This window comes from Cladophialophora bantiana, assembly GCF_000835475.1.
Source record: "Cladophialophora bantiana CBS 173.52 unplaced genomic scaffold supercont1.2, whole genome shotgun sequence".
In the NCBI taxonomy this organism is placed as follows: domain Eukaryota; kingdom Fungi; phylum Ascomycota; class Eurotiomycetes; order Chaetothyriales; family Herpotrichiellaceae; genus Cladophialophora; species Cladophialophora bantiana.
The window spans coordinates 268,329-295,533 of NW_015971576.1; the positions used below are offsets into that span (position 1 = coordinate 268,329).

General features: G+C 51.7%; 13 protein-coding genes across 13 annotated transcripts; 9 read left to right on the top strand and 4 right to left on the bottom strand.

Moving 5' to 3' along the window:
• Positions 1–1,128: 1,128 nt before the first annotated feature.
• On the top strand, positions 1,129–2,502 carry Z519_01101 (uncharacterized protein; the record flags this gene model as incomplete). Its single annotated transcript, XM_016758858.1, has 1 exon — positions 1,129–2,502. One exon carries the CDS (start codon positions 1,129–1,131, stop codon positions 2,500–2,502), a length of 1,374 nt encoding a protein of 457 aa, XP_016624186.1.
• A 977-nt stretch (positions 2,503–3,479) lies between these two features.
• Z519_01102 (uncharacterized protein) lies at positions 3,480–7,025 on the bottom strand (the record flags this gene model as incomplete). Its single annotated transcript, XM_016758859.1, has 1 exon — positions 3,480–7,025. One exon carries the CDS (start codon positions 7,023–7,025, stop codon positions 3,480–3,482), a length of 3,546 nt encoding a protein of 1,181 aa, XP_016624187.1.
• A 1,337-nt stretch (positions 7,026–8,362) lies between these two features.
• Z519_01103 (uncharacterized protein) lies at positions 8,363–8,668 on the top strand (the record flags this gene model as incomplete). Its single annotated transcript, XM_016758860.1, has 1 exon — positions 8,363–8,668. The coding sequence occupies one exon, from the start codon at positions 8,363–8,365 to the stop codon at positions 8,666–8,668; it is 306 nt and encodes a 101-aa protein (XP_016624188.1).
• A 2,124-nt stretch (positions 8,669–10,792) lies between these two features.
• On the top strand, positions 10,793–11,206 carry Z519_01104 (uncharacterized protein; the record flags this gene model as incomplete). The annotated part of the gene is made up of 1 exon (XM_016758861.1): positions 10,793–11,206. The coding sequence occupies one exon, from the start codon at positions 10,793–10,795 to the stop codon at positions 11,204–11,206; it is 414 nt and encodes a 137-aa protein (XP_016624189.1).
• Positions 11,207–13,378: 2,172 nt separating this feature from the next.
• Z519_01105 (uncharacterized protein) lies at positions 13,379–14,113 on the top strand (the record flags this gene model as incomplete). The annotated part of the gene is made up of 3 exons (XM_016758862.1): positions 13,379–13,566; positions 13,627–13,711; positions 13,841–14,113. The coding sequence occupies 3 exons, from the start codon at positions 13,379–13,381 to the stop codon at positions 14,111–14,113; spliced, it is 546 nt and encodes a 181-aa protein (XP_016624190.1).
• A 498-nt stretch (positions 14,114–14,611) lies between these two features.
• On the top strand, positions 14,612–14,884 carry Z519_01106 (uncharacterized protein; the record flags this gene model as incomplete). Its single annotated transcript, XM_016758863.1, has 1 exon — positions 14,612–14,884. The coding sequence occupies one exon, from the start codon at positions 14,612–14,614 to the stop codon at positions 14,882–14,884; it is 273 nt and encodes a 90-aa protein (XP_016624191.1).
• A 793-nt stretch (positions 14,885–15,677) lies between these two features.
• Positions 15,678–16,932, top strand: Z519_01107 (uncharacterized protein; the record flags this gene model as incomplete). The annotated part of the gene is made up of 2 exons (XM_016758864.1): positions 15,678–15,734; positions 15,790–16,932. The coding sequence occupies 2 exons, from the start codon at positions 15,678–15,680 to the stop codon at positions 16,930–16,932; spliced, it is 1,200 nt and encodes a 399-aa protein (XP_016624192.1).
• A 579-nt stretch (positions 16,933–17,511) lies between these two features.
• Z519_01108 (uncharacterized protein) lies at positions 17,512–18,418 on the bottom strand (the record flags this gene model as incomplete). Its single annotated transcript, XM_016758865.1, has 2 exons — positions 17,512–18,236; positions 18,283–18,418. 2 exons carry the CDS (start codon positions 18,416–18,418, stop codon positions 17,512–17,514), a joined length of 861 nt encoding a protein of 286 aa, XP_016624193.1.
• A 1,214-nt stretch (positions 18,419–19,632) lies between these two features.
• Positions 19,633–20,056, bottom strand: Z519_01109 (uncharacterized protein; the record flags this gene model as incomplete). Its single annotated transcript, XM_016758866.1, has 2 exons — positions 19,633–19,790; positions 19,870–20,056. The coding sequence occupies 2 exons, from the start codon at positions 20,054–20,056 to the stop codon at positions 19,633–19,635; spliced, it is 345 nt and encodes a 114-aa protein (XP_016624194.1).
• A 1,549-nt stretch (positions 20,057–21,605) lies between these two features.
• Positions 21,606–22,253, top strand: Z519_01110 (uncharacterized protein; the record flags this gene model as incomplete). The annotated part of the gene is made up of 1 exon (XM_016758867.1): positions 21,606–22,253. One exon carries the CDS (start codon positions 21,606–21,608, stop codon positions 22,251–22,253), a length of 648 nt encoding a protein of 215 aa, XP_016624195.1.
• Positions 22,254–22,624: 371 nt separating this feature from the next.
• Z519_01111 (uncharacterized protein) lies at positions 22,625–23,032 on the bottom strand (the record flags this gene model as incomplete). Its single annotated transcript, XM_016758868.1, has 1 exon — positions 22,625–23,032. One exon carries the CDS (start codon positions 23,030–23,032, stop codon positions 22,625–22,627), a length of 408 nt encoding a protein of 135 aa, XP_016624196.1.
• Positions 23,033–23,330: 298 nt separating this feature from the next.
• On the top strand, positions 23,331–25,245 carry Z519_01112 (uncharacterized protein; the record flags this gene model as incomplete). Its single annotated transcript, XM_016758869.1, has 2 exons — positions 23,331–23,422; positions 23,475–25,245. 2 exons carry the CDS (start codon positions 23,331–23,333, stop codon positions 25,243–25,245), a joined length of 1,863 nt encoding a protein of 620 aa, XP_016624197.1.
• Positions 25,246–26,245: 1,000 nt separating this feature from the next.
• On the top strand, positions 26,246–26,964 carry Z519_01113 (uncharacterized protein; the record flags this gene model as incomplete). Its single annotated transcript, XM_016758870.1, has 2 exons — positions 26,246–26,421; positions 26,520–26,964. The coding sequence occupies 2 exons, from the start codon at positions 26,246–26,248 to the stop codon at positions 26,962–26,964; spliced, it is 621 nt and encodes a 206-aa protein (XP_016624198.1).
• Between the last annotated feature and the right edge of the window lie 241 nt (positions 26,965–27,205).

A 27,205-nucleotide genomic window follows, 5' to 3' on the forward strand; every position in this document is an offset into this window, starting at 1 on the left:
CGGAGTCGGGAATTCGATTCTTCTGCGAAAGGGAAAATGGCGAAAAGCAGGGACAGATTGTCGAAAACTGTTATTGCACGGAGACCATGCACCCATTGCCGGGGAAAGGGGGTGTCTGAATTGCCCAGTCTTTTCTTCATTAATTGCGACTGTACTTGTACACAAGGAATACTTGCCGACAAAAGGTTGATAGCATTGAAGGATGGATGAAGGCAGTACTAGGTCTCTGGGAGGATGTGCATCCTCCAAATTGTCATCATGGATAGGAAGGGAGCCAAAAGTGATACGTGATAGTACTACCAAGGCAGGACCGGTGGGGATAGGGGTTCACTGCACGGTGGCAGCAACGGCCCCTGAAGGGCACTCACTGTCTGAGTTGAATGGATCAATGAAATTCCCGACAGCTGAAGAGGAAAGTGCACTGTCCTGTCCAAGGTGTGTTCTCGTCTGGGTCGACCCCCCAGGTCCTCGGGCTCGTGTTGTATGCCCTTTCACTCGCATCACGTGACCAGGCTGTCCGTCCACGGTAGCCCGGAAGATCCCGGAAGCTCAACATCGGGCTTGGCAGACATGACTGAACTCGTTCCCTTCCCCTTCTGGGATCAATTACTTTGCATCCTTTTATTTCTCCCACCGCTTTGCACAAGCCTTATTCTGGGTCATCCCAGCCTAGATGAGGTTTCATGTCATGGTGCGCTGACCAAGCTTCCTGCATCCTGCTGAGGCGAAACATAACCGGAGAGACCGGAATATATATTCCCGTCCCGCTCCTTGATTCGACCTCAGAGCCTTCTCCCCTGATTGGTGGTTTGGTAACGTCCACCATTGGGTTGCGTCCCAAGAATCTAGCTAGGCAGGCTTGTCAAAGGTCAGTGCCCCCCATCAAGCACGGGAATCAGGTAAGCCCTTTGGTTTCCTTATTTGATCCAGTCCAGACTGCTGCCTGATGATGCTCTTCCTCGTTCATACGATCGGTGATGGCGATCCTACTGTGATTTAGTGGCTCCAAGTGAGCAAGGCAAGCAGGTTGGGATTTGGACACTCCGAAGGTATATATCTTAGTTTCCACATCAGCAAACATAGCACGCCTCCCACGATAATCTAGCTATATCAAGCACCCTATTAACAATGACAACTCCGAACAAACCTCGCCTCGTCATCATTGGCTCTGGGTGGGCCGGCTTCTACCTCGCCGAAAACATCGATCTCAACGCCTATTCCATCACCTTGATCTCCCCGCGTCGCACATCAGCATACACACCACTCCTAGCGTCCGCGGCAGTGGGTTTGTTCAACTTCTACCTGGCCGAAGAACCGGTCCGCAGCAAATCGAGGTGCGCATTGCGCTTCATCAAAGCCAATGTTCTCGACATCAACTTCCAAACAAAGACCTGTCGGTGTGCACCAGCATTTGACGAAGATCCACAACTCGTCAATGACGAATTCGACGTCGACTATGATTATTTATTAATGGCACCCGGATGCATGCCGAACACATTTGACACCCCCGGGGTGTCTGAGAATGCCATCTTCATCAAGAATGTCTCGGACGCTATGAAAGTGCGCAAGACGCTCTTTGATTTGCTGGAAAAGGCTTCGCTTCCCAACGTCACCCTTGAACGTGTGCGGGAGCTGCTCCACATCGCCATCGTTGGTGGAGGTCCTACGGGCATCGAGCTTACAGCCGAACTAGACGATTTATGTCGAGACGAGTTGCGGTACACCTACCCGCTTGTCGCTGGCTACGTCAGTATCTCTGTTTACGACGTGGCGCCGCATATCTTGAGCGCGTACGACAACAAATTGCATGAATACGCCACGAGTCAGTTGCAAAGACGCCATATCGACGTTGCGCCCAATACAAGGATCGAAAAGGCCGATGACCAGGCGTTGTATATCAAGGACAAAGGCCGAGTCCCGTATGGAATGTTAATCTGGGCGACTGGCAATAAACACGTACCGTTGCTAGAGAAAATTGACGTCAAACTGTCTCGAAGGGGGCTCAAACGGATCTTGACGGATGATCATCTCCGAGTGTTCAAGAGTGGAGAAACCGGCGAGGTCTACGACGGCGTCTTTGCACTGGGAGATGCAGCCGACGTTGAAGGCGCCTCTCTCCCGACCACGGCCGAGGTCGCCGTTCAAAAAGCCCGCTATCTCGTCCTGAACTTCAACGCCCTGGCCAAATGCCTCGCAAAGTCCGGCCCAGATCCAGCAGCGGACCCCCCTAACCCGTCTTCGCCCATCATCACTACCACTGGCGGTGACGTATTCAGCAAACCCTTCGCGTATTCCCAGAAGCAACTCGTCTCCTACATCGGCGCGCACGACGGCGTCATCGCGGGCAAGGGTCCCAATCACGAAGGCTGGACGGGCAGGAGCGCCTGGTTGGCCTGGCGCAGCGGGAGTCTCATGTGGAACCGCAACTGGCGGAGCCGGGTGGTCATTGTGTTCACGTGGGTCTTGAACCGGGTGTGGGGGAAGGAGATTGCGAGGATGTAAAGGGGAAAAGAAAGGAAAGAAAAGGCTACAGGAGGACAGGAGGGCATGCGAAACAACCCTGCTACTACTCGTACTACCACATAGTACATGAATAACGACAAAACCAACAATAATGGAGAACTAATGTGGAAAGGAAAGAAGAGAAATGCAACTCATTCAGTCAGTCATGAAAAGTGTACGGTACCCAGCTCAGCTGTGCAAGGTAGGGGGGTCTGTTTACCTTACGTTCCCTCTCCCTCCCTGAGGCACCCTCTCTCTTGCTCCCGATATGATATGTGTATAAAATGGGAAAGGGGAGCGCCCCCCGGAAAAAGACCAGGGCAAAAGAATTCATCATCAACGGGACCAATCTAGGGTGTCTATCTTTCGTTCATTAGTCCGGCGTTAAATAAATGAATGGGTAAGTGAATGAATAGTTGACCGATGGACCGATTTAGTAGCTACCTATATATCATGTACTACCTACAAGGACGCTGGAATACGCTACGCTATACCAGGGGACAACGGCAGCCCCGGAGGGAGTCGCAAAGACGATGGACCAAAAAAAAAAAGAGGAAGGGAAAAAGGGGGGGGAAAGGTGAAAAGCTCGGCCCAAAACGTCTCGAAACTTCAACAACTTGACTTGCTTGTTTATCAACAAGCTTGTCCCTCGATGGTAGGATAGGGTAGTCGAGATCTCGGTTGATTCAAGAAGATATAGCCCAGCCTCCTCAGCGGAGCAAGAGCAAGGTGAAAGGACAGTGCCCAGTGAGAGACCACGCACCCAGAGTACTCCATACCGAGTAGAGACTTGACCAGAGCCAGCACCAACTCCATGCTATCCTGACCCTTGGGCCTGTTTGCCTTTGTACATTTTGTATCCCCTGCCAACTCCACACAAAGTCCGCCAGCTCCGAGATGCACCAAATGAACTGCGGTCACCCATCCATTCAATCAATACCCGCAAAGTATCCTGCACAAAACTGTCATTGAATCGTTCATAAAATCTCGTCATTCATCATACTCAAACCCTCCAATTCGACAGCGTTGGCGCCATTGGTACCAGGAAGAAGACTCCCGACCGCTTGAACGCCAGATCTCGTGGCAGTTGCCACAACGCTCCTCGTCCTGTCATCATCAACAAACCCATCCCACCAACCCAACCACATTCCCGCAACCTTACATATAACCACGATCAGTCTCCAGATAACCCCTGAGATTGTCACCACAGGCGCTATCAGCGCGCTTCCCACGCTCCCGCCCAGGACCCATCTGTAGAGCATTGTGGGAAGAACAAAAGGAAACTCTGGTTCTGGCCTGGCCGGCCAGACGTACCATTCCGCATAGAGCGGCCTCGCATAAATCTCTGCAAGGACACATTCAAGGATGTACCATATCCAGATGGAGAAGGTGAGATAGCCTAGCCATGTTGGACTACCGGGAAGAAGGTCGAGGACGCGGTTGCGGCGTTTCTGGTTCTGAGTTAATGTGCGCGGATGGAAAAGCAGAGGGATTGGGAGAGTGAGCGTTGTATATGCGATGGGTACTGCCATGAAGGATGACGTGGCGACAGGGTCTTTGTGGGGAAGGGCGTGAGAGATGTCATCGTTACTTCGACCACATCTTGTGCACGCATGATTTGGATCCTTCACAGCCACTAGCGCCTGCGTTGGTTGATCTGGTCCTGCTGTAGGTATCGACGGGGTGTGAGACACCTTTTGCTCCAGCCTGGCTATACCCTTTCTAGCTTCATGCAAGTTTGACATTAGTCTTTCCATCCGACTTGTTAAATGACCGATGAATGCAACCTCAGAAGCAGCTGAGTTATCTTCATCTAGGATGTCAAGGGCCGTCGACTTGTTTCTCTCTCTCTGAGCTAGGACTTCCTCCTCAGCGCCAGCCTTGATAAGGCTGGTTATGTCGGCAGTGATGTCTGCGGCGTCGGTGAGAAGGTCTTCAAAGCTTTGAATGGTCGCGTCGCCAAGGTTAAGCGTGTCATTCTCATCTCGAGGAGCATCAGTGATGTCGTGTGATACTAGCCGCTTCTGTTTGGCTTCGTTCAGAACGTTTGTCAGGGTGCTCGAAGGGAGAATGATTTCTTCTCTTGCCGGTCCAACCTTTGGCTCTGGATCCTTATTCAAAACGGCCGCCGGTTGGTCCGTATTATGTTCCATTGGGTGTGCTTTCGCGTTATCTGTTGGAATATTCTCGTGCACTAATTCCTCCGTCTCCTCTTCGATGATCCTTGGTATATGGACATCGGGAACCCGATCTCCGTTGGGAAGCGGTGTGTCTATCCACCCTCCTGCATTGACATGAGGTGTTTGCGTATACTTGGTAATCCTTTGTGTTTGATTCCTTGGCTTGACAGTGTCCGGTAAAATGGTATCGGTCCAGGCACCCGTGACTCTCGGAGTTTCGGCTACTCTCTTCTTGTGATCAATCTCGTTCTGATCTGCAAGCGAAGACTGCGACTTTAGGTCATCTTCCGAAAGCGGCAAGGGGACTGCGGACGCATCATCAAGGGCAATTGATAACTCTTGGGCAGCGGGACTTGGTTTTGGAGTTGTGCTGACAGCTCGAGCTAGCCTCTGCAGTTGATCAAGTGAATCTGGCATTGATTGCTGAGACGATTTGGATTTGTCGGTGCTACTGCTTGATGACCTATACACAACAACTGGCGTGTCTGGGACTGCTTCTCCGGGGCCCTTCGGGTCGACCTTGTCGGCATTTGGCCACATCTCTTGTGGTTCAGGGGGCGCTGACTTGCGCTCCTGCGGACTGAAATTGCGAGAAGACTTGCGCACAATGACATTCGGATCCTTTTCACGGATCTCGTCTAACCTGTTTGTAGTGACAGCTTGTTTGGTGAGATCTTCGATCTCTTTCTCCCTAAGGGAGTCATTGAGGTTCGTCCGCGTACGAACAGGGGGGCTTTCTGACACCTGAAACGACAGACCCGTGAAGTCGTTCTCCCATTTCCGCATTCGGTCCATCGATCTTTGCTTGTGAATCGAGGACGGAATGATTTTTGGTGGAGGGGTCTCTTGAGGAGTTGAAGACTTTTCAATGGACGACATTGGAACGTCTGCAGCTGCAGCAGCCCAGTCAATTTGGGATTCGTTATTGTCAACCTCTTCTCGAGTCTTCGCAGCACGTCTCTCCGCGGTTTCTTTGCGCCATCGGGCGAGAAATGCACGCGTTGCTCGATCGTCGTCGGGCAGCGGAGTTGTCCCCGGAAGAGGCTCTGATACTGTTGAAGCAATAGACGCAATTGTAGGGTCGTCGGGTTGTCCCTGATCTCCGATTGCTTCGGGAGGCATCCCGTAAGGACGAGGTCGACCATGCGCACGTGAAAATGCTGAGATTTTCGGTACCGATCCGGCTCTTCGTGTTTCACTTTCTCCGATGTCTTCCTTCTTCTGCCGACTGGATCTGCTGAAAGCGACTAATCTCTCCTTTTCTCGCAGCTCCGGCGGCGTATCGCTACCGTCATCATCTTCGGGCACGATCTTATTTGCACCAGGGCGCGTTGCTCGCCTGAAGGCTCTCATCCTTTTTTGTGGGGTGAAGTCGGCGCTGGTATCTGAATATGTCCTGTGAAGCCCGTTTGTATCCACGGCAAACACGTTGTCGAAGGAGATGGGACCACGGCTTGTGACACTAGCGAGATCGTTCCGTCGATGCTCCCCGTCGGCGTGGTCTTGTTTGGACTTCTCTCCAAAGTTGATCGGTATTCGGCTCTGTCTCAGCTTCTCGAGCCTTGCGCGATCTTTGGTGCGGTCCACAACATGAGGGGTCAATTTGGCAGCCAACACACGATCGGTCAGCTCGTTCTTGAGGAAATCCATGGTGGGCGGTTCTGAGAGGCTCTCGACTCGCTCATCCACGATTCTCTCCAATTCTGCGTGAGATGGCGATTGACTCGGTGTCAGTTGTTGCGATACACGCGCGGGCTCTGGTTGTTCCGTGACTCTTCCATCTCTTGTAGGGCTCAAATCCAGATTTGCCTCAAAGGTATCCTGATGATCGCCACCATTGATCTCGTCCTCTTCGCTGTCCACATCTCTCTCGGTCGCGGCTAGATCCTCCTCATCCGCTATTCTCTTGTACGACTCGTGTAGGCCGCCTGGGGGACTAGAGAACTCAGTCGGGCTGGTGAGGGGCGGGCCGTGTCTGGAATGCGGCGGTGTGGTGAGGCCATTCGTTCGCGCAGGGCTTGTGCTTTTCTTTCTAGACAGGTTTGGCGAAGGTTTCAATTGGTTGTTAGTTCGCGCCGCAGTATAGTCAAACAGGGAAGTGCGGCTCGATCTATTGCCCGAATCTTTGCCTGTCTGCAAGGCTTTGCTTGTGCCAATGACGCGGCGAGGTTTGACGGGCCCTGTCTTGACTGGAGACGGAATATGCGAGACATTTGAGATACGCGAGTCATCGATCAAGCTGTCCGTGAAGAACTCGTCGCTGGGTAAAGTCCTGTGAAGGGCAGCAGAAGGACCGTTGCGCTGGGCGGGTGAAAGAGGATTGTTTTCTTTGTTTCGAGACATGGTGCGTGAAATTGCATGCTTAGTCGTCACATGCTACCCCATACAGTTTTGCAAATATGCTTGTTGCAAGGCCATATGGCATAGATGTTCAGCGCAGCAAGCGCGGAGCCTTGAGCGTGAAGATCGGGCCAAGGTACAAACAAACACCCAAAGTGGAATGGGACTCGGATGCAAGATACAAGTGGAGAAAAGACTCTGATGGTGATGCGCATGTCACTTGGTTCTTCGAGGAGAAATATCCCGCTGTCCTAAGCTTCTGCCGCCAAGCGTCAAGATCACAATTAAAGAGGCATGATACCTGGCTTGCATAGATATCCGACACATCTCACACATCCCTTTTGTTTTGTCCTGCATTCAATTTACCCGACAGGCATTTACGCTCTTTCCCGCTAGGTCAAAGCACATGTATGGCTTGGCCTATACCGAAGTCCGGTCTTGCGGTTCAGAATATGGATCGTAATAGAATATTAGCTTCTGAACATATCGGCATGTTCAGAAGACCGAAGTACCCATAGTTTTGGGAATTGCATCCTGATTGCAGGGAGCTTCGCTCTCTGAATCTGAAGAATGACGGCGGAGTCAAAGGCCTGCGATACTTGTAATTCACTGACTTCCAGACCATCGATGCCCAGGATGTCAAGTGCCAGGTACCAAGAAGTTCAGCCGCGATACATCGTCGATTCTGAGCTCTATCGCAAACAGCTTCACTTTCAGAATTACTCGACACGAATACGGGCCTGTGCCAAGGGGCGCTTCTTATATCATCGTCTTGAGTGCATCCTTCTTCCATTAGTTACCAACCCTTTCCCCGCAGCCATTGAGCAAGAAAGGCGACTGGTTAACATCGTGTCTGTAGGTGGACTTGTTGGGTTAGGGAATGGAAGTGAGAGGGCGCAGCTGGACGCACCTGGGCACCTGCCTACATCGCGATGGAAAGGCGGACTTAAGCATCAATTTTTTTGATACGTGGTCAGTGTATATGGCACCATCCTGCTGACTTCCAGATGATCTCGCTGCTCCTCTGCCACATGCTACGCCGCAATGAAGGCTCTATACGAAGCCCTCACACTAACATTGAGCGCCCTGCACGTCCCCGCCTCCTTCCAGCATTAAGCCTGATGACGCTGACGTGGACCAATCTCCTGGAGCTGGGCCCAGGTTCACCCGTGGATAGGCAATCTCCGTGCCACTCTTACATAAGGCGAAGTATCAGAAGATGCTAAAGGCTTAATAAGGATTTTATAGATTTGAAGGTGTCATCCTTCTGGCACTGTGTCGCTTTTTGTCATCCTCGTAAAAGGTAAAGATCAACCCGGCACTCCTCTACATCAGCGATCATGCCGGCGTCGAGGCTGCGGAGAATCCAAAAGCGTGGTGGAAAAAGGCGATTGCGAAAAAGGAGGCCCAAGGAATCGGAACGAGTGTATCCAGAGCCTACCGATGGGATCCTCGGCTTTGCAACTCGCCGGAATCTTGTGGTGGAAGACTGGAATCAACCTTTCGTCGAATCAATAAGCTTCGTCCAGAATGATGATGAGGGTCTGATTCGAGCCTTCATGATCGATCGCAACGAGCCTGAGGCTTGTCAACTACAGGCCAAGCAATTCGACTGGTTTTGTGGGAGCGGTGGCTTGGATAAATGATTGAACTTGCGAGCCTGCAAATGAGGGGTCCAGGCCCAAGATGGACGCCGCTGATTGCATTGGAGGAGCTTCGAAAACTGGCAAGGTTCCTTTTTATGGAAGTTGAAATAAGGAGGGAAGTGGCTGGGCAGTGTTAACGACCAGTTAGCGTTTTCCGGACCCTACCAGCCAAGCATTGCGAGGAGCCTAGCGGCAACCACGCCGATCCTAGGGGCCCGCTGGAGGCTAACAGAAGCCGCCGAGCACTCTTAGGCGGGAAGAGTGATCAACTACTCGGTACTGGGTACTGAATAGATGTCGAACGGCGCTTGATGTATGTACGAGTCATTTCCTTCTGCACCCCCCGTGCCTCTGCCTTTTGCCTCTACTCTAATGGCTATCTAGATTCATTACCAATCTGGATTGTTGGAACATCTACGTGCTCTCGCAATTGCTTTCGCTCTACGAGTATCAAGCCCTGAGAGATGTTAGTATCAAGTATCAGGAATTTGGGCCTCTGATTGAGAGTAAGTGTTTGGTATGGATTTCTCCCACCACATCCACCGTGCAATATTCTTCGTCAGTACCTGACATCACCTTTGACCAGAGAGAGGGTCTGCTCACATTCCAGTTTTCATTCCATTTGCCTTTCTATGCATGGCGCACACTTTAAAGAGACATTCGGCCCGCCGAAGGATCACCGCCAATTTTCGAATGGGCAACCTCCGAGGTGTTACCAAGATCTGTCTTTTCTCACTCCATCCACAAGCTAATCCTCCGATTATCTCTGTGAAGCACTAATTTCATGCGTAGTAACTGGCCCAGATAAGTGGAGATGGGTTGCATATGGCTTCGTTGATGTTTATTACAAGAAAGCAGGAGAGGAGACTGTGACAGAGGACCAGGAAGATTCGTTGCGCGAGGATTGCGCGCATCCGAATCCTCTTACTCGTGGACAGGTTAATGCAGACATGGCGATTAAGGATCCCAGAGAGTATTTCCTGGGAGTCTTCCGGATGCGGCTCGACAAGGTCAGGTGCGAATGGCACCAAGCAGTTGAGAAGTTGAAACAGGCAATTCGTGACTATGCAGAGCTATGTTGGCGTTTGCTTTGCTTCTGGATCTCAGTCTTCAGATCGTTGCCGGGCTTTCTCTAATCAGTCTCGGCCATATGCTCCCTCGGCATTGGTGTTCCATTTCGGGCATTCCATCACGGGGTCACACGGAATTCGCAAATGAATTGCCCTCTATTCAGTTTCGCCAATGCGTTGGCCAGTACGCATTGCCGAACCTGAACGAGCTTGTCTCGGACGCCATCGAACACGGTGAGAATTTCCATCCACTTTTCTATCGGCTGAGACTCATGAGAGCTCTTACAAGGGATGTGTTCTGTCCTTTGTCGGATACCTTCCATGTTTGGGAGGATATCTACTGAATTCACTCTTGGACGTTTGGGGAATTCCCCGAACCAGCACTCACCAGCCGCCAATCTCTGTCGATCATTCAAGTCATTTGCAGTGACTTGGAAATGCTAAAGCACACTGTCAAATCATTGGCAACTCGGTCCGATGATCTTGCTCGCGATATAAGTTCCTGGGCCCCCTCTAATCGCCTACATGGCGTCCCATTCAGTATGAGACCACTTCTGACGATTTAATTGTGCGACTAGCTCCAGTTATATTACTCACAGAGACTTGGTCTATTCCACAATCTTCAATATGACTTAACTCGGCTGGCGGAATCTCCAAAGCTAAGCAATGAGTTTGCTAATATGTGTGGAAGGGAGTCAATTTTCGTGTTGGTAAGTAGCATTCATTGAGTGGCGAGAAACAAGAAGTGTTAAATGTCTGACACTTTGAAGTAGTTCGCTCTTCCTGTGACACTCGGCGCGATTATCTTGTTGATCCAGGGACAAATCCTTCCGTCCTTGCCGTCAACAATCATGTCATTCATGGAATTGGCGGTGTTCTTTTCCTTTATCGGAATCCTCCTCACCGATCTCGAACCATATGAAATTAAACTCCGACAATATGGATTTAAACTTCACAGGGCAAATAGAGAAAAGAATGATGGGAGGACTGGACACAGTGCTACTGGAGGCTGGTTGGACAAGGAAACCCCGCGCCGTCTTTCATTTAGCCTACAATGCCTAGCACAGAAGCGTCGACTAACACAAAATCTGACCAAGCGCTAGCATCGGAAGCCACTGTTACTGTGTCAGGGCGATCACCACGTCATTCAGTCGACATCATCGTCGAGCAGCAAGCCAACAACGCAGGGACAACCTGGACGCCATTACCGCCATCTAGCATAGCGAGCCCCAAAGGCGTGTTTGAGGTCCAAGAAGTACAAGCAAGCTTCCCAGAGGCACAAAACCTAGTCTTCGGCGTATGCGATGCATCCCCGTCATTATGGGATCAATTGAAGATCTCTGTTGAGAGGGTGCTGCGACGGAAGTTGCTGTGGCGGCCATTGGAAGAGCCTTTACGCCCACCTTGCCCCTGGACTTCAACGAGTTATTGGAAATGCGCGAGTCCTACCCTTATGAGCGAAGTTTGATTAATGCTAACATAGCGCCAGGCGTGTGGTTCATCCCTACACCTTGAAATCCCTTTAATAAACGAAAATACTGCATCACCTGCGTTGGCAGGGTTTCCAGCCTCTGCACCGGTCTTCGCACGCGATCCACTGCTGACAGTCTACAATCCTCTTTCAAGCGACGGGCATCCTGCTCATTCTTTAACTCGGGTCAGCATACCTTTACAGAGTTACTTTAGTCGCACCCAGGACCAACAAACGTCAGAGGCACGGCCTTCTTCGAGTACTCTTTCTCAAAATCCTGGCGTCGCAAGCCGTGGAAATCCCACGCCTTCCGGGAGGTACGTATACTAGTGCATCGATAGCAGTGGCCAGGAGACACATCTTAAGGAGTTTGAGGTTCAACGCCTTGTAGACGAAGACTTTGTTGAGAAGCTCCCGCAAACTTATACCAGAGGTGTCGGGCGTTGGTTCAGCTTTTGAACAATGAAAGAATACGTGGGAGCTAGCTTTAAAAAGGTAAATACATGCACAGAAGACGGTCATGACGCTGGGTGATGCAAATTCGCTAATCGAAAATAGTTCCAGTGCCTCTCTGATACGGCAAAGATTGCCAGCTGCAGCACCGAGCCAAAGCTACCCGATCAACAGCGACTATGAGTAATATACGCGAAGCCCCGCTCGACATGCATAGAGCGTGCCTGGAGGCGTGCTCACTGCATCCAAGCTCACGCTCACCCGACTTGGCTGCAAAGATTCAGACGGTCTTCGTCAGTCCCGTGCAATTTCCGTGCAGTCCGTCCTCGTGGCAGCCTCTTGCAGCGTATTCCAAAAAAGACTCCCCAGATGTTAGAGATCAAGGAATTTAATGAGGGCTATGGGATGCATGCCATCTCCCGCACGTCTCTTCGAAAGATGTGGCTCATGTTCGCCGTGTGGTTCGGAGTGTCTGTGTGTTTCATGATCTATTGGCTTATCAAGCATCATGGAGACCTACAAAATGCCTTGATTGTCCTCGGCCTCATAATGACCAAGTTTATGATCTATATGCAATTTTGGAAAAGGGCAGGCTAGTAAGGCAATCCTCCTCAACCGGGCTCAATCTGGCGACAATCAAACAACTCCTTGCCGTCTATGGTCGCCACATCCACGCCGATCGTTCCGAAGCGAAATTTCCAAAGATCGGGTGTTCCTGCTTCTGCCAACTGAACCCAGACACTGTCCGACAAAGGCACCTGTGCCAACGGGGCTGGACTAACCTAACGATCTTGGCGCTAATAGAGCTGCGAGAATAAAGGGCTTCTATAGTAGGAACTCATCACCAGGATCGTGTATTCGTAGCCACAGATGCTTACGAAGGTACATACCGGCCTCGACATGTGGAGGGAAAAACAGACGACTGTGGTGATGAGCATTCACCAACAGGGAGGATGTTGAGATTTTCACCCTCCTGCATATGTATCTTACGTCACGAGTCAACGGCGAGCCGGGGTAGGAGCTCTACCTAACTAAAGAAACATTCTGGTCTTGATAGGGTCGAGTTCACACCGCGAGTGAGTGCGGCGGAAGCGGAGGTCTTGCGCATCGGATGAAGGATTCTAGCGAGAGTTCAGACCCAATTCCCCCTCTGACCCCTCCTTCTCAATGAATGTTCCTTGGTCAATAATCTCTACGGAGACGGGCCGGGGATGTGTTAGCCTACCAGCAAGTAGTGGTGAAGAACAAGTGAATAGCCCACAAACAAACTGCCTACTCACCCGTCCACCATCGATCCGCACCCCGCAAAGCCAAACTCTGCGGATGCCAGCATTGTCTGAAAAGTATAGGAGGAGTAAAATGACGAAGGGGAAAAAACCTTATGATTGTGAACCGTGACAGCATTGATTTCGTTCGGCCGAATGGGGTATCTATATATATACACTTGCATACACGCATGCATGCGGATGAGTCGGTAGGTAGGTAAGTAGGCACTCAAGCAAGCAAGGCGATATCACATTCTCCATACAGAAGACATCCAGGAGTTTCCCCGCTACAAAGGAGCGACCCCGGTCAGCACAGTCTCTGTCCTGTCGTCTTCCCCCTCCCTCCAGACCCAATCAGTCGTCAGGCGGGCAAAAGTAATCATTACTCCGGCATTCTGGTCAGGGAAAAAAACGCGGGGAGAAGAGAGGGTCAAAATGCAGCAAAAGAGTCATGAAGACCCCGTCCGTCCTCACCGTTCTCACCTCGATACTAGCAGCCGCCGCAGTCGTCATGTCCCAACAAGTCAATCGCACCGCCACTAATGGCTGGGGTTCGACGCCCTCTCAGCGCCATTATATTAACCATACCCAAGCCCTGCAGGTCATAAATGCAGGCATCCAACGTGCACAGGCCATAGGGTAAGTCGAACCGGATGATAGAAGCAGGTGCAAGAATCGCTTCGTTGACGATGGTACCAGTGTACCGCAAAACATTGCCGTGCTTGATCCATCAGCATGGCTGGTGGCTTTTGTCCATATGGATAATTCCTATCTGGGAAGCATCGTAAGTCATGCACATACCTTGTTGGGGCAAGGCGATATATCACGTTGCGGTCACCCCACAATACAGGTTTCCCCCCTTTTTGGGTCCTGCCAACCACTGTTAGACGGATTCTTACAAAGACCAAACCAGGACATTTCTCAGAAGAAGGCCAAAACCGTGGTGCTTTACAACGGCATCCCCAACAACACCTTGCAGACCCGCAGCGAGCCAGGCGGCGATCTCTGGGGAATCCAGGAGACAAATGGCGGTACGGTGGTGTTTGGTGGTGGTCAGCCAATCTTTGACCCCAATGGGTATTTCATTGGCGCGGTGGGCGTGAGTGGCGGTACCGTGGAGCAGGACATTGACGTGGCGGTGCATGCGGCGCAGAGCATTGGCACGACTGTCACCTCGTCGTCGTGATAAGAGAAGAAAAAGAACAGCGAGATGTGTTGCTCACCCCAGAGTTTGGAACTGAGACGCGCGTTAATGTGGAGACGAAGGCAGCCTTGACCTGGAAGCTGCAAGCTGAATCGGCAATAGGATCGGTAGAAGTAAGCAAAAGTCCTCCACACATATGCACAGGATGGCCTTGCCATTCAGAGTACTTGGTTCAGATGCTGCAGTCGTCATATGCTGGGTCTGACAGTTTCGTCAGGCCGCCAAATAGTAATCATGTGGTTGCACTTGCATTGGCGCCGGTATGCCGTAGCTGAGACTTACAGTGAGAGGTCCATTATATAGACACGGATATGGCGGATGATGCCTGAGGGATTGAATGTTCCTCGATATGTCAGTAAGAACCCCCATTATACATACTGGTGCTCCTAAACCTCACCAAAAACAACCACGCGTGATACACCGATCAACCTCCAAGCTCACCACTCGGAAAAGGCTGTTTTCATCCTCGCCGTCGTCATCATGAGCTGGACCTCAGCATTCCACCAGAATAAGTCGGGGGACAACAATACTTCGATACGAGCAGGCAGCGAGTCTCGACCACGGCGAGCCGAATACAACGTCTTGAGGAAGAAGAGAGGCAGGCGACCAAAGGACAGTCACCGGCCGAGCAGCGACGCTTTGGTGACCCACGATGACGGTGACGAGGAGTCGTTGCGTGCTTGGAAGGAGAAAGGGCAGAAGCAGAAGGTGTCGAGATGGAGGCGGATGTTCCGACGTCGGCGTGGGAGTTAATGGTGTCTGTACTTGGTACCCAGTAGGGCGGTACAGTGTGGCTGAGGCGAGCTGGTAGAACGTGACTTGGGCCCTAACGCGCTCAATTTGCATCCGGACGCGAGTCGGGAGGCTTCTTCCGCAGGATCCGATTTTTCCCGGGCGCAGGGCTGTATAGAAAGCACGGGGCACCACTTGCAAGCCTGTTGTGTCTGACATGTGAATATCGACATCATAACGAACTGGCTCTCGCCTGAAATATTTGTCCTTGTGAAGGGAGTGAGTACCTCAGTCTGCTCAGTCAATGCTTCAACTTCGTCTCATTGGTCTTTTTCGAGGGGCTTTGTCAGTAACATTCTAACGCATCTCATATGTGTCGACCACACTTTTCTTTCTTCCGTATGCATTATCCTTTTCGAGAAGCATCTATTACTCCCGTCATAATTGCCAGCTTGAAATCATGCCATCATACCACCGGCATAAGGTCCTAACCCGTCGATCATCTCCATCACCATCACGCGTTTATCTAGCAGCACGTTCCGAAGTCTCAGCTCAACCATCGGTAACAACAAAACTACGGCCCATCCCCACCATCCACTACGCTGTCGACCCGTCAGATCTGTCTTCGGCGGCATTCGACTGAAACATCTTGCTACCCGAGTTATTTTGCCCTCTCCTCTCTGCACATGAGACCTTAACATGTTGGGCGCAGTCTCCTACTTAATGTAATGGACCTCCACGCCCTTGTGCACGACGCCGCCCTCCTACAAATGCTGTCGACAACATGATAGCTTCGATCGAGCAATCTGAAAAGATGGAGGATCCGCCTTTTGTTGAAAACGGCTTGCAGCGACTGAGGCATCTCACATGGGTAGGTCTGGTCACCACTCAGTACGGGCTACAAACTGACGAGCTTCATTGACCAGGCCTGGTTCACCTTCCCAATGGCCACGGGCGGGTTGGCCCTGCTGCTCTCGCCCAAAAATCAGCCTCACACCTTCACCGGCCTCGAGACCATCGGTGAAATCGTCTACATCTGTGACCTCTTCATCTTCACCTTCATCGTTTCTGCAATCACATACCGATTTATTCGATGGCCGGGCACGCTCAAAGCGAGTCTCGTCCACCCGACTGAGTCTCTCTTCTTCGGCACATCATTCCTCTCGCTCGCCAGCATCATCGCCGGCATGGCCCTTTATGGCATCAACCACACGGGCCATTGGCTGCTGGTGACCTACCGCGTTCTTTTCTGGCTCTACTTCGCCTGCACCTTCATTGCCGCCGTTGGACTCTATTGCATGCTCTTCACCAATCCTCGACTGAAGATCCAAGACATGACCCCGGCCTGGGATTTACCCATGTTTCCTTTCATGCTTACCGGCACCATTGCCGCTTCGGGCATCGAATACCAGCCTCGTGCCGCCGCCATGCCTATGCTCTTCGCCGGCCTGACGGCCCAAGGCCTCGGCATGCTCATCTCAATGGGCATGTACGCCAGTTACGTGCGACGGATGATCAACTACGGCTTCCCGTCGCCGGAGTCGCGACCGGGCATGTTCATCGCGGTCGGCCCACCGAGCTTCACGGCGCTCGCCATCATCGGACTCGCGGACCACTGGCCGCGGGGCTACGACTATTTCGGCCCGGACGACATCACCGCCCAGGTGGTCCGGATCCTGGCGCTCATGACCGCCGTCTTCATCTGGAGCCTCTCGTTCTGGTTCTGGGCCATCAGCGTCGTCAGCTGCCTGGCCGTCTACCGCACCTTTCACTTTCACCTAAACTGGTGGGCCTTTGTTTTTCCCAACGTCGGCTTCACCCTGGCCACCATCAACATCGGCAAGGCCTTGCGCAGCGAGGCCATCCTGTGGGTCGGCTCCGTCATGACTGCCCTGATGATCATCCTTTATTTCTACGTCCTGTGCAACCACGTCCGCGCCGTGTGGCGCAAGGACGTCCTCTACGCCGGCAAGGACGAGGACCACTACCACAAGGAGCGCATGGAGAAGATCGAGCGCCTGGGCGGCGATCCCGAGAAGTGCAACTGTGCCACCACGGGCGGTCGATAGAGATTGTTGTTGATCATTTTTCTGGATAAAGAGGAAATTAGATCGATGAAATTTATGATTATAGATCAATCCATAGACCTACGGCCTTTGCAGCGGCGTCGTGTTTCTTGGCTTCTACCCTTTTGTGATGCCTATCACCCATGAAGGTTGGGAGGAACAGAGGGAATGTCGAGTTGGATCCTGGGGCTCATTCGGGACAGGAACGTTACGTAGATAGATACATATGTGCATAAGACGAGACTTTCCAGAAATGGAATCAATACACAACTGCAACATGAACCAGACAAAAAACAATCAATCCTCCTCCGCAACTCGGCCAGAGCTAAAGGAGGGACGGAAATACAAAATAATATACAATAACAATCCACCGCCCTGTCGCCGTCGCCGTCGCCGTCGCCTTTCCTCTGATTCCACGTTCCCACGCAGAAAGGCATCTCTCCATTAATCCTCGCAACAAATCCTTGGCTATTTCAAACCCATCCCCCCATCCTCCCAATCTGCTCGTTCACAATGCGTCGTAGATTCACCGATCCTTTCGTCATACTTGCACAACCAGGCTGGACATTGTATAAGGGTCTCTCAAGCGCTCTTCTGCTGGCTCCTGGTCCGAGACCCAATGCCCTCTGTTGCGCGCGGAGTGGGTTGTTTCTTCTGCTTGGCTGGGGCGCCGTCAGCCTTCTTCGGCCGGCCAGCCTTCTTCTTGGTCTCCGCCGCGGACTTTGGTTCTTCTTTCTTCGCGGCATTTTCTTCCTCTTCTTTTTCCTCAGTCGCCGCCGCCTCCTTTTCTTTCTCTTCTTCCTCCTTCTTCTCGGCCTTCTTTGGTCGACCGGCTTTCCCCGTGGGCTCCTTCTTCTGCTTCTTGGTGGCTGGTTCCTTCGCCTTCACCGTCTTGTCCTCGGCATTCTCCTCGAGCGGGCCGTTGTTCTTTTCTTCTTCCACTTCGTCGGCTTGCTTGTTTTCTTCCTCCTTCTCATCCTCGCCTACTTCGTCGTGCTTCCTCTTTTCGCCATTTGTGCTTTCGGCCTCCTGTTTGGATTCCTCCTTTTTGTCGTCAGATTCGGCTGAGCCGGCGTCGCCATTGGCTTTCTCTTCGACGTTGAGCTCAGAGGCTTTCTTGACGACGTCTTGGCCGGACCGCTCGACACGGACGGCGGGATTCTCTGGTTCCGCGTTCTTCTTGACCTTGTTGCCACGCTTGGAGGTGATGGCGACCTCGCCTTCGGTCTTCTTCTCAGCGACGGTGCCTCCTGGTTGGCCTCCGCCCCAGTTCCATGTGACTGCGACGAGACTGGTCAGCGTCTTGTCTGGTCATCAACAGGAGATTACTGGAAGAGGAGCATGATTTCGAACAGTGCAGAAGCCGGGTGATTCGCGCGCTGCAAGCGACTGTTGCGCCAGCTTGTGCGCAGTTGCTCGAGCTCGGGAATGGTGCTGAGTGTGTTTCTGTAGTACCTTTGTCCCCTTGCTCAACTCCTTCCCCAGACATGGTGACGTCAGCGATAATGACTGTTCCGTTTAACTCAATGGAAGTGTGTTTGAATCCAAAGAAACGAGGGTAGATTGATCGCCAAAGCTTCGCGACCAGAATAGAGGGTGTTTAGAGATGAAAATGGGGGATGGAAGGATGGGAGGAGGATAAGAAGTCCAGGAAGTCCAAGGAAAGAGGAGTTGTCTGGGTCAGCTCGAGGGGACCGCGAAGAGACGCACAGTCTACGCTGCGGCCCATCAGCATGCGCGCTCACGCCAGAGCCAGAGCCAGTGGTTCCGGTGGGCGCGAGGGCGAGCTTGGTTAAACTGTTGTGGGCTGTGGGCTGAGGGCTGAGGGCTGCTGGTTGCTGGCTCGTAAGCGAAGCGCTCCCCCCTCTTGGTGCCCCTCGCCCCCCAGCCTCCCTCCTTGTACAGGGTACCTACCTACAGTAAACCCATCAGATGAGCTTCCGTAGTCATGCCGGCGCAGGCGGGAGAGAAGCTTAGACCTGAGTTGCCTCTTGTTTCAAGGAGCTCCTCTTGCTTCTCCTAGCCAACACGATGTGTGCCAAATTAGACGCCCGTCGCAACCACTGCAGGAGGCATCCCTTTTGGCTCGCTGGCAGCATGCATCGTTCGATCAGAGCCAGTGGCTTGATTTAGATTTGGAGAAAACCAAAATGCACGTCCCAGATCCGGCCTTCCTCCATGTCCTGCTTGAACTTTGGTTTCGAAGTCCCACGGATGGCACTGTGACTAGCTAGGATGTAGCCAGCTTGGGAGGTCACACAGACCCGGTTCCAAGTGCGATTGCATGCCCCAGGACATATAGTGCTATGGTATCGTACAGAGTGCCACCGAGACCATTGAAATTCTTGAAGGCCGCAGTTTGGTGCATAAATGGATGAAAAAATCGCTGTTGTTCCAGGGCGGCTTGGGGCCGAAAGCAAAATGACTGAGAGAAGGTGCAAAGAGCTTGAAAATGCACAAGCGCACAAACGACCCGAAAGCCGAGCTGCATACTCGGTACTTGTAGCTAATATGGGAGCTTGGTGGCAGATGCGGTCATCGAGATGGTCAAACTACAAAAAGCAAACCGCTCTTGGCAGTTAATCTCCGATCAAAATAGTTCTGGGGGAAAGAGGTCATATTTATTGAACTCGTACTTTATCCTCCCTCCACACTATTATCCCTTCTGACCAAAAGAAGTGTCACCCTCTTTCAAATAATTATCTATGGATTCTGACCTCCACGTACTCTGCTGGTGCCATCCTCCGGTCCTGGAAGACCCTCTTCGTCACCAGGCTCGCGGTAACCCCCCTCTTTCGTCGCTCCACGTGTGCGCTCGTTGATAATGTTGCTTTCGTCAATCACTTCGGCGTCGTCACGAGCTGCACTCAAGGTTCAGCGTCTCGCATATCATGTAGGGGCATGACTCGAAGTCGATGACTTCGACCTTGAAGTACTCACCGAGCTGCTCGTCCGAATCAGCCTTGGTTGCATCAATTGGATCCTCGACTGGAGCATCGTCGCTTTGGACTGGAATGTGGCTCTGGCCAGTTCGCGACTTGTAATCGTTTTGCATCGTGTCGGCAGTGGTCCTGCCTTCGAAACCCTCGTCAACGGGCTGGTATTCATCTCCCGGGGCTGTCGACATGGTGGGAAGGGTTAGATTAAGTTGGTTGGTTACTGCTGAAATAGACGAAAGGAAGGATATGTTTGGATGATGAGATATCTGGATGAAGAGCACACGACTGCCTGAAATCTTCGACCTAGGTTTATATGCTTTTACAGGTGCCGTTCGACGAGCCCCCTCACCGTACCAAGCTCGCAATACCACCGCTGTTTCGTTCACGGTTCTGTCGTCATGATAGCGCAACATTTCACACCCTTTTACGCTCAGATCAGGAAGCCCATTGATGAAGTGGTGAGGTCATTAACTCTGATCACAGCCAGTCGTCTTAAAAGCAGTGACGAAGGTTTGAACTGCGAAATCTAGGAAGACACGATGAGACCAATCGGTATAGTCCCAGAAGGCCGTGGTGTGGTTCCCCAGTAGTTGCCCTGTTCAGGTACCATCTCGACTAGAGTTGTGCTCCTTTCAGGGGAAAAAAAAAAACAGAGGTAAGGCACAAGGCTGTCATCGGTACCCAATCATTTGCCAGTGTTCCTTCGAGCAAAGTCGTAGACGTCAACATCTGCAACTCCTGCTCCATCAGACGGATTCCCCCTGCTTCGCTTTCCCGAGCTCGTCGATCTTGCACCCAAGCTCAGGATATGCAACCACTTGAGCAGAAATGGGACCGAAATCTTACTTCATACGGGGGATCACCCACGGAGAGCTACTCCGAGCCATTAGATGAGAACGGCCTTAGTCTGGGAACCTTGCCGTAGAGCTCGACGTCAGTTAACGGGCTGTCTGACAGGATGCCATACATCATGTCGTGCGGAAAAGATAAGCCCCGGGAAAAAGTTAAGATGTAGGTATGATGTGGGCTCGCCCCATGGAGAGCAGACTCTTGCAAACGGAGTGTCCTGTGCGAAGGAATAAGCCAATGTCGAGATCTGCTCGCGCCGGCCAAGAGCTCAGGTAACAGCTGACAACTTAGTGCTATTGCGCTTGCTCGCGAGGAAAACGTCGTCTTCGTCGTCTCAACAAATCCAGTGGAACGAGTTGTACCCTTTACTTCAAGGTTCTAGTGCGGAGCAACAGAACACAGCCTGATCATCTCTGTTCTGCAAACTTCAAGGCAGACCCTTGATTATTAGGAAACGAGAAGGGCATAGATCAATGGCTGAGCTCAAGCCGCCATGGGTTATAGTGTATGGAGAGGTCTGGTTTGGACTTTGGCACCTGACATTTGTAGGGACAAAGAGACGAGACTCGGAGTGGTGATGCGGCAGCTGAGTGCTAGTATTATTCTTCTTGACTAAGCTCCAGGGAAATGGTCCCGCGACTCGCACTATTTTGTGGAGAGCGTGATGTCGCTCTGGGCTTCCCCGGCCCAAGGGAACCTGATGAATGATGACTGATCATCATGTCTGCTGGTTTGCACATGGGGAAAGCTATTAAGACCTGAATGTAGCAATTCTCAAGGGTTTGAAGCCCCTCGAAACAGCTCTCCTGCAACATCCACATCTGCAACTCGGGCTCCTGTCGATTCACCAACCCCTCCACGATTTTTCAAAGCACTTCAAACCATCCCATGCCGGGCTCGTCTCTGTGGCTCATCGCTCGCAAAGATGATGAGCCATTCAACAAGTCCCTAAAGGAGCTGATCGGCAGTACACTGCCATCAGACTTCCCTCATGCGCCCAAGCGCAATTTCATCCCACATGTGACCATAATCTCGGACATTGATCCTTCAAAGACCTACGGATCATCATCACCACAGGAGTGGCTGGACGGCCTTTCTCTACCCCAGTTTAAAAAGGAGTCGAATGAAGTAAATGTCGAGCTCGAGCAACTCGAAGCTGGGGATCCTTTCTTCAAAAAGGTGACTCTTCGAGCTGCGAAAGATGCCAACTTAGTCAAACTTGCCGCAGCATGCAGGCAGCAGGGCCTCCTGTTGTCCGAAAGCGACGCAAAGAATTGGGCAGAGAATGAATATCTCCCACACCTGAGCCTGTTCTACGGCGATATTCCCAAGACAGAGGTACAGAAGAAGATCAGTCTGATTGAGCTGCAGCTGGGCTTCGAGTTTGGGAGTCTTTTCGATTGCTGTGGTGGCACTTTGGCTATGGGCGCAAAGCTGGTGCTTGTGGACACCGGTAGATCGATCGAAGACTGGACGCCCCTTGCGGAGAGAGACTGCCCCTGGGTGATGTGGAAGATGGCGAGAGGTCTGTTGTAATTGAGCTGCCCGGTATAGGGTTGATATACCTTTAATATCCAAACTTGCACCCGATATCGTACATATGGGATAAATTTCGGGCCGTTGCCGACTTGCTTGACCTATGTATATTGTTGTGGTGATAGTCCCACTTGAAACTGTCCCTTAATATATGCCGGAATATGGTATGACCTGGCACATCTCAACCCTTCAATAGTTCAAGTGCCAGTAAACTCATTGATTTATCTTTGCCGTTGGATTGACTTAATAGCCGTAGCTATTTAGCTTCAAAGCCCTTAACAACCACCAATCTCATAAAGCCCTCGGGAGGGCTTGGTGGGAAGAAGAGACCACGTAAAATTCGCTATCGTCGTCAATGTTGTATTCATGTATCAGGAATGTTTTCTTATCTCGAGGTGCTGAAAAGACTCGCGCAGATCAGCCATATTCTCGTAGACGTACACCGCCTCAGAGATGCCACGCAGTGTATCAGAGATATCAGAGCCATCTCGCGCAATGGTGATCACCGGGATGGCATGCGCAAACGCGTAGCCAGATTCGATACCTAGCCCGACACCCTTCTCGCTCAATTCAATGACGACTAGCTGGCATGAGCGAATGATTACAAATGTCTCCCTCATCAATTCTCGAGGAGACAGAGAAATGACCCCCCATTTCTCAATGTCACGCCGGACACAAATTGTCTCGAAGCCGCAGGAGGTGAGCAGGTCCGACAATTGTTCAATAACATGCCGATTCCTATCGTCTGGATGGAACTTGATTCCGATATATGCCAGCATAGTTACAGTTGTCTATGACGGGTTCGTCTTATTGCGGTACTAATGTGCATCAAGACTGCGCGAGTGAGTCTGGTGGTGAGTCCAGTGAAATAGGAGTCAGCACCTGGCAATCACATGACAGCGCGTTTGGGAAGCGCGCACGCGTCCGTGGGGAAACTCTTGCTTGTTGGAGGGACTTCAGATTCGAGGGCGCGGACATAACAACGCAACATCGGTCCCAAGAGCACTATTCCTGTCGTTTACTCCTATGGATCCCATCATGTATGACTGGGTCTACATGGTACGGTTTTAAGTGAAAATGTTAGAAGATTGTGCTAACCCGTTGTTGGCGGGATGGCTGAAGGAATGGATGGATGAAGCAAAAGAACGAAACAGCAAAGGTTACACCGTGTACTTCCCCCTATCATGTTGACATTTTGTGCAGTGGCGCTGACAACAGCAGTTATAAAAAAGCCTATCAATCCATCAAAGCATGTCCGCTGACTTTCAACCATCCTTCCGAAGCCCAACAGCTTAACGGCCTCGGCCCAAAATTATGCGACCGGCTTACAGAGAAGCTCAAAAAGCACTGCGAAGAAAATGGACTAGCTATGCCCAAGAAGAAACCTAAGAGAAAGAGGACCACAGAAGGATTGCCGTCAGATGCGGCTCAACCAGTCGAAGCTGAACAATCCTCACCAGTCCGACGAAAGAAGCCCAAGCCCAAGCCATACGTTCCCAAATATAGATCTGGCGCCTATGGTTTGATAGTGGCTCTCGGCACCTTAGACCGAGAAAGCAATCAGGCTATCCCAAAACCTGACCTTATTGAGCTGGCGCAACCTCACTGCGACTCGAGCTACACTGTCCCGAGTGATCCTACCAAATTCTTTACGGCGTGGAAGTCCATGCAAACGTTGGAGGCAAAAGAGCTTGTGTGTACCAGAGGGCATCCGACGAAAAGATATTACTTGTCCGATGAAGGATGGGAGATCGCAGACGGTATACAGGCAAGCATCGACGGTAGTCCTGTTGCTGCGAAGAAGATGAATGAGAAGACATCCGCGCCCGCTCTTGGAACGAGTGGTTCGAGATCTGTCACACCCGAGCCTAGATGGAAACAATCTGCTTCAGCTGCTCAACCGCAGCACAGTCAACCTGTGGGGCCCCAATCTCACAGAGCTTCTGATCACTCGCGAGTATTATCAATCTCCGAGGACGACTGGCCTAACTCAGAGCCGGAGCTGAGCAATGTTCACTCCAGAAGCGGTAAGCTTGATCGAAGACCGGCAAGTTCCAGCTCCTCTCTGCAAGACACCATCATCCTGCCAGCAGGAAGCTTTGAGGTGAAAATGGTGCTTGATATGCGCGAAATCCGTACTACGACTGACCGAGATTACATCTCTGGAGAATTGAAGAAGCAGGGCGTAACTCCAATCATCCGCTCACTCCCACTAGGCGATGTCTTGTGGGTTGCAGAAGTAAATCCACTCTACGCTAATAGTCTCAAGGCAGCGACCGTTGGCGACGGAGAAGACGACAAAGTGGAAATCGTTCTCGAACACATTCTAGAGCGCAAGAGGCTCGATGACCTGATCAGCAGTATCAGAGATGGACGCTTCCACGAACAAAAATTTCGGCTGCACAGATCAGGGATAAAGAATGTGACATACCTAATTGAAGAGTACTCGATCTCCTCTGAAAGAAGTGAGAAATATGGTGACGCGTTAGAGAGCGCCATCGCCAGTATGCAAGTGGTTGACAACTTCTTTGTCAAGCAAACGACAAAGCTGGATGATACGATTCGTTATCTTGCTCGTATGACCAAAACCTTGAAAAGACTATACGAAAGCAAGGACGTCAATGTCATCCCTGCTCAAAGCTTCGGTGCTGAGGCTGTGACAATATCGTTGGAACGATTCAGGAAAACCTCACCTGGGAGAGCCTTCGGAATGACGTTCTCGGTATTTAGCGCCATGTGTGACAAATCGGAGAGCATGACGCTTCGAGATGTCTATCTCAAGATGTTGATGTGTACAAGAGGAGTCACTGGGGATAAGGCCATTGAAATTCAAAAAATTTGGCCAACGCCACGTGCTCTGGCGGAAGCTTTCGAGGGCCAAGAGAAGGGACCGGCGAGGGATGGGATGATAAGCGATCGCCTTGGGTCTGCCATTCCTCGGAAGAAGGTGGGAAAGGCATTGAGCGCCAAAATTGCAGAGATATGGGGATGACAGTCGTTGGTTCAAACAGAGGCAGGTTATGATGCTCATGAGTTACGACATGAGGTACTTCTGTACACTTTGGGATTCCACATTGAGCACAGCATTTGCATGGGGCAGTCACCAGTCGGCTCAGCATTGTCGACCATGCTGCTCTCGTCGGCATGGAGAATCTAGCACAGTACCACGAGAACCATGCGCCGCTTTTGGAGGTGCTTTGTTTCAGGAGAGTGTGTCCCAACATACACCATTCTCCCTACAGCAACAACACCTGTACCTACATCCCTCCATACATATGTTGCAGCAACTTGCAACAACAGTACGGAGACACATGTCTGGGGTGATAATAGTAGGAAGGAAATGATCGTATGCGGCCACGCGAGCGGAATCCGGCACCATTGTGGGGCCCCTCCAGCAACGAAGCCTTGACCAAGCACCTACAAGCCTGGCATTGCCCGCATCGAGTTATCGAATGAACGTGGGCTTGCTTCCTCCGACGACGATCAGGCCTTCCTCCTTCAACTCCATACCTACACAAACACACATACGTACCCCACACACGAGAGGATGAAGATCGACATACTACGTGCCATGACCATGTACCACCCAGTGCGCTACCATTAGTACTGCGACATTGAGATGCGCGCCGGTTCTTGAAGAATCGAGGGCCGGGAGGGGGCCCTCGAACTAACTCTCTTTGCCGTTCTGTTCCAGCGTGGATGGGCCTTCTTCCCTCATTGTAGATTTTTCTGAATTGCCTCTCTCATCAGTTTGTCCCAAGTTTGCTGTGTACCTGCTTGCTCTCCCTTCCACGCCGGCGAGGTCCAAGAGAGAGAGAGGTGTGCGACCCAGTTCGGGTCCGATGTGCATATGAGTTATCCGTTTAGGAAGAGGCAGACGAAATCACAGAAGAGGCGAAATTCGATGTCGTAAGACTGCGTCCCGGGACGAAGGGAAGGCGGCTCATCATTTGAAATTTCTACAACAGCTGCTACAGCGGATCACTCCAGCGATGCTTGGAATTGAAGGCCTCTCTGACGCCTCCTTCCGGGGCGACGAGCGTTGGAGGAAAGCGGCGAAATGGACAGGCTACGCACCCTGGTTTGTGCTGGCGATAGGCCTCCTCAGCATGGCCGAGATCGCACTTGGTGCCGTATGGATTGCCTCGCTGAGCAAGGACCTGAACTTGTAAGTCGCCGCCTCTGTCCAACTTGCGCCGTGGCATATGGAACTTTCCTCGAAGGAAAAAAAAAGGCTGACATCTCACTCTCCCTTGTGATACATAGCGGTCAAGTCATCCAACCCATCCTCATCCCCGGGCTTGCCTTCTTCAATGCGATTCCCTCTCTCCACCTGCACGTGCTCGCACGGGTCAATCCGCCTCGACTGGCACTGTGGTTTTCTGCAACGCTCTCGACTATCCATTTTGTCAGCTCCATCCTCTTCATGGGTGCCTGCGTCGGAAACCACGACGCGCACGGCTCGTTGCAGCGGAATGAATGCCCCGCGGCCACCGGCGGGAACGAAGATATCTGGGACGTCATGGTCGCACTACAGTTCATCAGCGCGGTGCTGTACGGGGCGGTTGCGGCCATGGCCTGGAAGGTCAGGAAGGTGATCGAGGCGAGGGACGAGAGGATCGCCCAGGGCGTGGAAATGGTAAGCGAGGAAGAGAAACTGCGCAGGGAGAGCGAGGCGAGGGAGAGGTGGAAGTATCTTTCTGCAGGTTAAGCGGGAGGAAATTGCATTGTTTTTTGGGACCTATTTTTTTTTGCAGGTCGAGAATCCCGGTGTTATTGCAGTGGGCTCTTATATCTCAAGTTTCCTTCACAATAACACACGATCGTAGCGGAAGAGTCAGTGCGATAGTCGATGTTCCACTGTATTTTGTAACCAGAACGAATCTAGTCGAAGATAGCCCACAAACGTGGATGACAGCCTCAACAGGCACATCTGTGCGAGTGTATCAAAA